The sequence below is a fragment of the Helianthus annuus genome, chromosome 4, assembly GCF_002127325.2.
Source record: "Helianthus annuus cultivar XRQ/B chromosome 4, HanXRQr2.0-SUNRISE, whole genome shotgun sequence".
Classification (NCBI taxonomy): domain Eukaryota; kingdom Viridiplantae; phylum Streptophyta; class Magnoliopsida; order Asterales; family Asteraceae; genus Helianthus; species Helianthus annuus.
In genome coordinates this window covers 5,083,008-5,095,181 of record NC_035436.2, presented here as the reverse complement: position 1 = coordinate 5,095,181, position 12,174 = coordinate 5,083,008, and the positions used below count along the sequence as shown (strand labels likewise).

Genomic DNA, 12,174 nt, shown 5'->3' with positions numbered 1-12,174 from the left:
TTAAGCGGGTAAAAAAGGTCTGTTACATTGAAGTGCATAGAATCTCCTAAATTGTTTATTAAAAGAAATGGATTTTTTTCCCTTTGATGTAGTTTTTTAGTCAGATTTAGTGCGTTAGATGTTTATAGAATACAAAAGTTTTAGTGGGTGGGGTGGGGTTGGTATTTTAACATACTAAACTTACCCATCTTGACCTCTTACCCCACCTACCCATTTTGTCACTCTTACTCTACAATGTGTTAACCTTTTAAGTTCTAATTACGTTCATATGCAGGTTTATTGTTAATGCCAAATCAAAAAAATGTCAGAAGGAAATTAGCGATTTCATCTACTCCAAACATGAAGATGAAAGCAGAACAATTTATTGTCTCACACAAACTGACTGCATAACGGTGGCTAAGGAGTCAAAGGTTCTATGTTGTATTATATTCTTTTTTATATTTATATTGTTATTGAATGAGAAACTAAATATTTAGAATCAAACAATTTTTGTAAGGTTATTTATGAAGAGAAGTTCATTATTTTAGCATGGTTCAATTCGGTAGAGAAAACCTTTCCCTAGTATATCTTGTTTGCTGTAATGTTTCTATTCTGTTTTTTTCTTGAAATTTTCATTTCTTCAGTAACGATTAAGGTAAATCCAGTTTCTCATGTAACGATTAAGATGCATAATCTTTTGTATTATTAGCTTCTCATGTGCTTAAAATGTCGTGGTTTTGCCTTTATGATGTGTTATCTATAGGTAAATCCAGTTGAGGCCCCTAACTTGACTGATGGTTTGCTACAGATACGTTTCAGGTCCATTCCTTCCATTCACACTCCTGATATTAAACATATTTGACCTTCTATGAGAATAATTGTGATATAACTGTGATATAGTCACTCTACAAAAGTTAAAAACAATACGTGTGAAATTGTGGACTTTGTTGTGTCCGCTTGTATTTACCTATTATAAATTAGCAACACTTTGGTGCGTAGAGAAGTTGTACTCTATGCTTAGGGAGGTTTTCAAAAAAAAAAGTGATATTACACTTTCAACCCAAAACTATTTTGATCTTTTACTTTTAACCCAAAAGTTTTTAATCTTTTCCAATTTAACCTTACAATTTTTTTTACTTTCAACTTTGGTCCCTTATACTTTTCATATTTCGCAAAATTTTTGTTTTATGTTTGTTCTAAATTTTGCGAGTTAACAGGACGTTTATATGTCGTCTATCTTTTCCCTGTTTGATAGGTTCGTCGCAACATGCGTGTCCTAAATCGACTTAGTTATTATTGTCTATGTTTCATGTTTCGATCTTACTTCTCCGCATTAATACACCGCAATAATACACTTTTGATCAATTCACATTTGATCGATTCAATTATGAACATGTGCCAGATTTAAGTACATGTGTGGGCTAGACACTTTTGATCATTTTCTTTAATTAGTGATCCGACTTAGTTACTATTTTCTACGTTTCATGTTTCCTTTTCTTTACTTAGAATAGTATATATATAATCTAAGTAATTAATGTGGTAAAAAATCGAATATCGGTCAAGGACTGATATTTTAGGAGGTTTGCACTGATATCTCACTAGTGGACCGATATCGGTGATATATCGCGATATTAACTACATAGTATATAATAAAAATAGTTTAGGAGGTTTTATGCATTAAAACCTCACTTTACGAAACTTTCAATTCATTTCGTTATATGCTATCTTTAATTTTTGCTCATTTAACCCGTTAGTGATAAAACAAACCTGGATCTTACAAATTCACAAGTACATGGATTAAAACTGCCAATTCTAGTAATAACATGAAATATTAGTCAATAATGCACCAATTCTCATGTTTATGAAATATTAGTAATAACAAGAATCTTAGCCGAACAAAATATCTATTGTGAAGTCTTCATGTGCTGTGCATATCTTTTATTTTTGTGCAAATGCTATGAACCAGCTTCTAAGGCAAATGCTATGAACCAGCTTTTATTTTTGTGCATATCTTTTATTTTTGTGCAAATGCTATGAATCAGCTTCTAAGGCCTCATAAATGTTGACCCAAAACACCCACTCCACTCTGACAATGAAAGAAACTTTTCTATGTTATGAATATTATTAAAGATTTACCATGAAGATCAATATATACCTCTAGATTTACCAAGCAAGTGGATGAACTCTTTGTCAAACTTAGGGATAGCTTTGTCTACTAAATAGTTAATCTTGTCTACCAAATAGTTAACCTTGTCTACCAAATAGTTAATCTTTTTGTAGTATAAATACTAGCTCAATGTAGAAGAGAAAACGCACCACATGTATACACTTTCATAAGTTATACAATTCTCTTCTTCTTTCTCTTATAATATTTCTAAAGCTCTTAAAGTTTTAGCACTAATCTTGTGTTAATTCTTGTTATATTATAACACGTTATCAGCACGAGTCATTTATATCCTAATCAAAGAAGACCTTAAGCCAAAGATATCCATCATAAGCAATGTAAGCACTTCATTAACTTTATAATTTACTTTGAAAAAATTAAGTACAAAAGAACATTTTAATATACATATTTCATAACTATGGGACTACTAACAATCTAACATTTAATTATGCATCTAACTTTACTTTTATCGTCGTAACTACGGGACTACTAACAATCTAACATTTAATTATGCATCTAACTGTTACTTTTATCGCAACTAACTTTTATTTATACACACACGCTCACATTTCATTTAGAGTTTACGTTTATTTATGTATACTAACATTTTTATTCTTTTTATTATGCATCCTAATTTTATATCTTATAAAATAACATTTCTGTAATACATCATTTATTATAAATACATATATACATATACATATATATATATATATATATATAACCGTTATATAACGGCTATAAAACGGTAATATAATCGTTGCAAAACGGTTATAATTTACCACTATAAATTACCAATTATCAATCTCATTTTTTCTGCAACAAACAGTTTTTCTTCTCAAGGCTATTCAAGAAAAAAAAATTCGAAGATGATTCACCCGGTTTTAATATTGGCCGGCATAATATTAATATTGTTGCTGACCTTAATGTATGAGCTTCCACCTCATTCTTTTAGTACTTTTGTATTCATTTATTTGTTTATAGCTGTACCTATGTATGTTATCTCATTTTTAATGAGTATTTAGATTTTAATATTTATCTTATTTATGTTTAGCAACAAAATGGCAAACATCACAAAAATTGAATTCCCGGCCCTTAATATCACCGAAGAAAATTATATGCCGTGGACGGCACATGTTAAGCGACACCTCAAATCAATGGGTGTTTTGGAAACAATAACGGAGTCGAATAATTGTAGCGACCAAGACAAGGCAAAAGCAGATGTCTTCCTCCATAAACACATTGATGAGATGTTGCAATTTGAATATTCAAATTATGAGGATCCATACGTTTTGTGGAAAGATTTAAAAAGCAGATTTGATCATCAGAGGGAAATTTTACTTCCCACTACTAGAGATGAATGGAACAAGCTCAGGTTCCAAGATTTTAAAAAGGTGAATGAATACACCTCTGCTTTGTTCAGAATATGCTCAACGCTCCGATTCTGTGGGCAAACTGTTACGGAGGAAGATATATTGGAAAAAACTTTCTCCACATTTCATGCATCAAATATAAACTTGCAACAACAATATCGGTTGCAAAGGTTTCAAAGATATTCTGATCTAAATTCATTTCTCCTCGTAGCAGAGAAAAACAATGAGCTACTAATGAAAAATCATCAAGCTCGTCCCACTGGATCATTAGCCATTCCAGAAGCAAATGTTGTTATTAATGTTGATACTAAAGACTCTGGAAGAAAATGGGGACGAGGCCGTGGTCGTGGCCATTTTGGTAAAGGTAATGGTCGCAACCATTCCTTCAATGGAAATAATAATTTCTGAGGTAATTCCCATGTCGTGGACGTGGTCGCGGTCGTCGTCGAAATCAAAGAACCCCCAATTACCACACTCCACAAAATACCAATTCCAACCAGTATAACAAAAGGAATGAAGCTGGTAGGTCCGAAAACAATGGCACTTCTTGTTTCAGATGTGGAAGTACAAACCATTGGTCAAAGGCTTGTCGTACACCTTCACATTTATGTGAACTTTACCAAGCATCTCTCAAAAGAAAAGGAGGTGAACCATGTGGATAATTTTAATGATATCAACGTCGAACTGAATGTCGCCGACTATACCAATGACATGGAACTCTGAAACAAATGTTGCTAAACCATAATAATTATATGCAACAATTATGTAATTTCCTTTATTATAACTATCTTTGTTATGTTTCATTGGTCTTTCTTTTCATGTAACGTTTTCAACTAATAAATAAACTTCTTATTAAATATAATTCATAATGCCTTTATTATACACTTATTATTATTTCTCTTTATATTTTCAAGATCAAAATGAATACCACTGGAGCACAAGAGCAAACAAATGATGCAGAGATATGTATAGCTGATAGTGGAGCCACACACACTATACTTAAATCTAAGAAATATTTTTATGAGTTGAAACCAACAAAAGGAACCGTTGATACAATATCAGGTCCTACAAACTTGATAGAAGGAGTGGGAAAAGCTAATTTAATATTACCAAATGGTACAAAGCTCTTAATAGTGAATGCTTTATTTTCCCCAAAATCAACGAGGAACTTGTTGAGTTTCAAAAACATATATCATAACGGATATGATACTCAGTGAAGGACTGTTGATAATAAGAAATATTTACACATCATGAGCAAAGATCATATATTGGAAAAACTGCCAATGCTCCACTCTGGTTTGCATTATACACACATTAATGTGCATCAAGCACATATGGCAGTAAAAGAAAGTTTTTGTGATCCTGAGACATTTAACTTATGGCATGACAGACTAGGCCATCCAGGATCTACAATGATGAAAAGAATTATTGAAAACACACATGGACATCCATTGAAATATCAAAAGATCCCCCAATCAGATAAAATGCCTCTATGTACCTCTTGTTCACTTGGAAAACTAATTACAAGGCCTTCGTCCTTAAAAGTTGACAAGGAATCACCAATATTTCTTGAAAGAATTCAAGGTGATATATGTGGACCAATTCATCCACCATGTGGACCATCTAGATATTTCATGGTCTTGATAGACGCATCCAGTAGATGGTCTCATGTCTCTTTATTATCAACTCGTAATATTGCCTTTGCAAAATTTCTTGCTCAAATTATTAAACTACAAGCACATTTCCCTAATTACACTGTTAAAAGGGTGAGACTTGATAATGCTCGTGAATGTACATCACATGCTTTTAATGATTATTGCATGTCTATGGGAATTGTTGTCGAACACCCTATTACTCATGTACACACACAAAATGGCTTAGCTGAATCATTGATCAAACGTCTACAGCTAATCGCTAGACCATAAAGAGAATGATCTTGATAAAACAGTAAATAACGAAACCTCTCATGAGGAAGATGTTGATGATACTAACAAAGAGATATCAATGAACTATGGTCATACACATATCATATGGAACCGATATGAAATGGAAAATATTGATGAGATATTTTCTTATTCTATAGCAAGTGACATCATGGGTGAAGATGATGATCTTGAACCAAAATCTGTCAATGATTGTCAAAATAGACATGATTGGGATAAATGGAAAGGTGCTATGCAAGCTGAATTAGATTCACTCAACAAACGAAAGGTTTTTGGGTCTATTGTTGTTACACCTAAGGTTGTAAAACATGTAGGGTATAAATGGGTTTTTGTAAGAAAACAAAATGAGAAAAATGAGGTTACAAGATATAAAGCGAGACTTGTAGCTCAAGGTTTCTCACAAAGGCCAGGGATTGACTATGAAGAAACATATTCTCCCGTTATGGATGCAATAACCTTTAGATACTTAATCAGCTTAGCAGTTTCTAAAAAAGTTAGAAATGTGTCTTATGGATGTCGTTACAGCTTACTTGTATGGATCACTTGATAGTGACATCTATATGAAAGTTCCTGAAGGATTTAAACTCCCTGAAGCGTTAAGTTCAAAACCTAAAGAAATGTATTCGATCAAATTACGAAGATCTTTATATGGGTTGAAACAATCTGGAAGGATGTGGTACAATCGTTTGAGCGACTATTTGACAAGTAAAGGTTATACAAATAAACTTATATGTCAATGTGTCTTTATTAAGAAGACAACATCAGGATATGTGATCATAGTTGTATATGTTGATGACATAAATATAATTGGGATGCAAAAAGAAATTCACGAAGCAATTATTCTTTTAAAGAAAGAACTTGAAATGAAAGACCTTGAAAAACCAAATATTGTCTTGGTTTACAAATTGAACATATGAGCAATGGAATACTTGTGCATCAAACGAATTATACCGAAAATCTGTTGAAACGTTTCAATATGGGCAAGGCAAATCCTTTAAGCACTCCAATGGTCGTTAGATCACTTAATATAAAAAATGATCCATTTCGTCCTTGTGAGGACAACGAAGAAGTTCTTGGTCCAGAAGTACCATACCTCAGTGCAATTGGAGCACTTATGTATCTTATGAATTGTACGAGACCTGACATTTCTTTTGCAGTGAACTTGTTGGCAAGATTTAGTTCAGATCCTACTAAAAGGCACTGGAATGGGATTAAACATATTTTTCGATACCTTCGAGGTACTGTGGATTTAGGCTTGTTTTATCCCAACGATTCAAAAGAAGGGTTAGTTGGTTATGCAGATGCAAAATCTCAAACTGGATATGTATTTATGAACGGAGGAATTGCGATTTCATGGCGTTCTCAGAAACAAACACTTGTCGCAACATCCTCAAATCATGTTGAAGTCATTACACTACATGAAGCTTCAAGAGAATGTGTATGGCTAACCAGCTGGGGTAGCCCAGTTGGCCACCGACACCTACCTCTTACCAAGAGGTACCGGGTTCGAACCTTGGGGCGAACAAAGTACCCTCAAAGGGTCGGCTCGGCAAGGGTATTTACTGCCAGGCTCAGGCTTGTCGGGTGGCGGCCTGGGAGGGGTTATCCCTTCCGCGGTCAGGGGTACCGTGCATTACCCTTTTCGAGAATGTGTATGGCTAAGATCTATGTCACAACACATAGTGACTTCTTGTGGGCTAGAGAAAGATCGAAGTCCAACTCCTATCCATGAAGATAATGCCGGGTGTGTCTCTCAAATGAAAGAAGGATATATCAAAAGTGACTGAACAAAACATATACCACCAAGATTCTTTGCATATACTCGGGACTTTATTAAAGACAATCAAGTCGAGATGAGATATGTCCAATCCAGCAACAATTCAGCCGATCTTTTCACAAAAGCACTACCTACAACAACTTTCAGGAAACATGTTCATGACATTGGCATGCGTCATGTACGGAGAATGTGATTCCTTACAAATTGCAAACTTGAGGGGGAGCTATAGACTACACTCTTTTTCCCTTACCTAAGGTTTTTTCCCACTGGGTTTTTCTTTAGCAAGGTTTTTAATGAGGCAGTACTTAAAGACCCCGAAGTTTGCAAAGTGTCATCCAAGGGGGAGTGTTATGAATATTATTAAAGATTTACCATGAAGATCAATATTTACCTCTAGATTTACCAAGCAAGTGGATGAACTCTTTGTCAAACTTAGGGATAGCTTTGTCTACTAAATAGTTAATCTTGTCTACCAAATAGTTAACCTTGTCTACCAAATAGTTAATCTTTTTGTAGTATAAATACTAGCTCAAGGTAGAAGAGAAAACACACCTCATGTATACACTTTCATAAGTTATACAATTCTCTTCTTCTTTCTCTTATAATATTTCTAAAGCTCTTAAAGTTTTAGCACTAATCTTGTGTTAATTCTTGTTATATTATAACATTCTATAGTTTTTTTCTTATTAAACCTCTTTTTTTAAAGGATTTTTTAAAGGAATTAAACCTTCTTTTTAGTCTTCATTTTTCTCATCTATAATTAGATTGAAAGTTAAAGATCACGTATTATCATTTTAGACCAATATAGAGATTTTAGATCACTTAAAAATTAGTATTATATTTTTTAGACCTCCAAAGAAGTTAGTAAAATTGTGAAGAATGATTGCTTAAATACACAATGGAAAAAACACAAAAGTCGTCCAGTAGTAGCCAGTAGCCGGATGGTCGAATTTAGGGGGGTAAACAGGTGAATTGAGCTTGGCTCGTGAGTAGCTTTTTAAACTCGAGATCGGCTTGGTCCAGCTCGTTTATTATTTTTTAATTAATTTATATACTTTTATAAATCTTTTTAAATGTTTTTGAATTATAAGTTGTAGGGATGTTGGATGTAAATAACCCCGACTTTCATCAATTGCCCGATAATACTTCAAACTTTCGATTTGTACACCAGCACTCCCAACTTTCAACTTATTGGCCGATAACACTCCCTAACTAACAGACACTAACCTAGTGTCAGCTGCCACAACATAAAAATGCCACGTCAGTTGCCATATAAGCTACCACGTCATTAAAAATGCCACATCAGCTGCCACGTCATAAAAAATTTCACATCAACTGCCATGTTATATGCCACGTCAACAAAAAATGGTCACATCAATTGCCACATCAGCAATAACTAACTGGGTTAGGGTTTAGTTAGTTTGCGAGTGTTCTCGGTCAATAAGTTGAAAGTTGGGAGTGCTAGTGTATAAATCGATAGTTGAGAGGGTTTTTTTATGTTTTGGGTTTTAAGTTTTTTTTGTTTTATTCAAAAATAAACATATTGTTCAATATAATGGCGTTGGTGGTGGAACACCGGAATATATATATATATATATATATATATATATATATATATATATATATATATATATATATATATATATATATATATATATATATATATATATATATATATATATATATATATATATATATATATATAAAGATCCGTTAGGAACCACCCATTATTGCGAGAACCACGAGAACCAATGTGAACACATGGCAAATTTGTAATTAAATGACATTTAATAAAAAAACACGCTCTCCTCTTATTTCAGCCCCTGTTCACCATCCTCATTCACAATCTAGGGTTTCGCTGGAGATTTTGCTTAATCGGCGACGGAGATCTACGGCGGTGAGTTTCACGGCGGCGATCTTACAGGGGATTCGATTGGGATACTGATTACGGCGTTGGGATACTGATTTCGGCTACACATGGCTTCGTCTGACTCATCTCGTGTTGGAGTTGAACCTACGACATCTAAAGGTTTTAGTTTTCGAATCCAATTCAGATGTTTATGCTATGATTTCAATTTATGATTTGCCCTTGATTCGAATCTCGTTTTGAAAGATTATTTGGTTGTTCTGGAATCGAAACAAGTTCCAATGACAGGACGATGGCTGCTGTAAGTAATTCATTTTTACATATAGCATACTCCAGCAGGTTTTATTCTATTCGAATCCCAAATAAATTAGGCATTCTTGTTTGGTGTTTGGTGGTAGTTGCAGGTCAGAAGTGATGGTGAATTTTTAGCCAAGTGGTATCTTCTCAGGTAAAAGGTTCATATATAAATCTTTAATTTACATCGGATTTAGCCAAATAAATTAGGCACGGTGTTTACGACGGCAATCATGTAACACACCGGATTTCACAGTGGTGGCAGCCGGAAACGGTGTTTACAGCATCCTCTACATCACCATTTACATCTGATGTTCTTCCTCATACATTCTCTGATAATCCTTCTCATACATCTGATGCAGACATTGTTGGTGACATTGTTGGTCCATCTTCCGATAATACAGTTGACAGACACAATACACCTATAAATACATAACATCAAGAGTTGCAATTCATTCGATTTGTGACTAAAAGGTATTATGTTGACTGTAAATGATGTATATACTTTGTAAATGATATTGTATTAAATGATATGCACATGTGCATTATATTTACTGTAAATGATGTTGTATTAAATTATATGCACATGTGCATTATGTTGATTGCAAATGATATTGTATTAAATTATATGCACATGTGCATTATGTTGAAAATTAGACTATGTTGTTGATGTATGGATTATGAACAAGTGCCTTATGGATAACTATCCAATTATGTACAGAATTGCAGCAAACAAAGGGTCTTGGGTGGCGGACAACTACAGAAAAATAGGGGAGTTGATATTGGCGATGAGATGCTGGAGAGCAGCTTCCCACATGTGGAGATTGAGAAAGATGATGGTGGTGGACAGGGTCAAGCTGCAGGTCATGGAAATGAGAATGCAAGCAGCAGCTCTAGCGGATCGAGCAGTTCAAGCAGTGGCGAGTCGTCTTCCTCGAGTGGTATTGAATCTTATGGATAACTATCCAATTATGTACAGAATGGCAGCAAACAAAGGGTCTTGGGTGGCGGACAACTACAAAAAATAGGGGAGTTGACTATGTGGGATTGCAAATGGAAGAACAAGCCGACAACCGGGGAGGCATGGGTGTAGTTTATGCAACTTTTAGCACTGCTGAGAGACACCAGAATGAAGACGGGTCAATATGGGTGGGGTTGGCACTCGGAAAATAAGTCGACTTTTACAGATAAACCTATACTACTGGACTTGGGTTTGGTTAAGTTGAATTTGTCCAAGAATATGTAGTCTAGTCCACTTGATTTTGCCTCCGATGTTCGGTTGGTGTTTGAGAATGCGATGCTTTATAACCCCAAGACGGATGAGGTTCATGGAATAGCTCATCAGCTGCTGTCCTATTTCGAGATGCTTTTTAGACCGATTCAGGCGAAATTGCCTACTAATCAGCGTGTGAATGAGTTTTCTGCTGTATATGAATTCGATTGAAGTTCGTGGGACGATATACAGACGCCTGAGAGATCCAAGAAGCCAAAATTTAGTGACCCGGTTGCTCCTGTTTTAAACAAGAAAAATCACTCGACTACATCTAAACCGATCGTCCCACCTGTTGTTCAGCCGCCTATGCGGACGCCATCGCCAATGCAGGTTGCGGAACCAGAACCAGAACAGATCAAACCGTCATCAACTGCGACACGAGGAACTGTGCCGAAGCTGCCCAAGCCTAGAGCCAAGGATCCGAACAAGAGGGATATGAACATGGAATAGAAACAGAAATTGGGGTTATGGCTGCAAAGTATGCCACCAGAGAAGATGCCACAGTTGTTGCAGATCGAACGTAAGAGGAACGATCAGTTGGCGCAAGTGGGTGATGAAATAGAGCTTGACATAGAGGCTTTGGACACAGAAACGCTCTGGGAGCTCGATCGGTTTGTCACCAACTGTAAGAAACTAGTGAGCAAGACGAAAAGGCAAGCACTTTTAGTAAACAACGCAACGGTCGACATTGATGATGTAAGCTTTTCAATTGTTGGAAAACTGGAAGAATTGCTTGTTGTTTTATTTGAATGGTTGTGTTGAATTCAGGTTGAGGGGATTAAGAAAAACAAGAAGGAAGCAGGGGAAGAAGATGTCGATATTGGTGATGAGACGCTGGAGAACAGCTTCCCACATGTGGAGATTAAGAAAGATGATGGTGGTGGACAGGGTCAAGCTGCAGGCCATGGAAATGAGAATGCAAGCAGCAGCTCTAACGGGTGACGATCTAGTTGTGGTCGAAAATCAAAGTGCAGGTTGTAACACTCAGGAAGTAAAATACAAAAAAAAGGGAAGGGCATGAAGAATAAAAAGAGGAGTTGTAGAAAGAAATGATGTTATGAATCTATGGATACATGATCCCCTATTGCTTTAATTTGCTTTCTATCGTTTTTTTCTGTTTTTTTTTTCAGCTAAGATTTCCAAGTTTCTTTTCAAGGCTTTAATTTGTAATTTTACACCATAATCCATGTTTAATTATCAACCCTTTTCTTTTTGAGTTAACTGCCATTTTCGTCCCTGTGGTTTGGTCACTTTGGCCATTTCAGTCCATTTTTCAAAAATGCGCCATTTTCCTCCCCGATGTTCTGGAAAGGTGCCATTTCAGTCCAAAAATCATAACCCAGTTAAGTCGGTTAGTAAATAAGGACTGATTGTGTAAATTTGTAACATAAAGGACTGATTGTGTAAATTTGTAACACCACCACCACTAGCCCTGCCACCACCACCACTCCGCTGCCACCACAGCCACCACAGCCACTGCCACCACCACCACCACCGCCACCAC

General features: G+C 35.4%; 1 protein-coding gene across 1 annotated transcript; it reads left to right on the top strand.

Moving 5' to 3' along the window:
• The first annotated feature begins 11,150 nt into the window (after positions 1 to 11,150).
• LOC110932784 (transcription factor GTE7) lies at positions 11,151 to 11,612 on the top strand. The gene is made up of 2 exons (XM_022176040.1): positions 11,151 to 11,366; positions 11,439 to 11,612. Exons 1-2 carry the CDS (start codon positions 11,151 to 11,153, stop codon positions 11,610 to 11,612), a joined length of 390 nt encoding a protein of 129 aa, XP_022031732.1.
• The last annotated feature ends 562 nt before the right edge of the window (positions 11,613 to 12,174 follow it).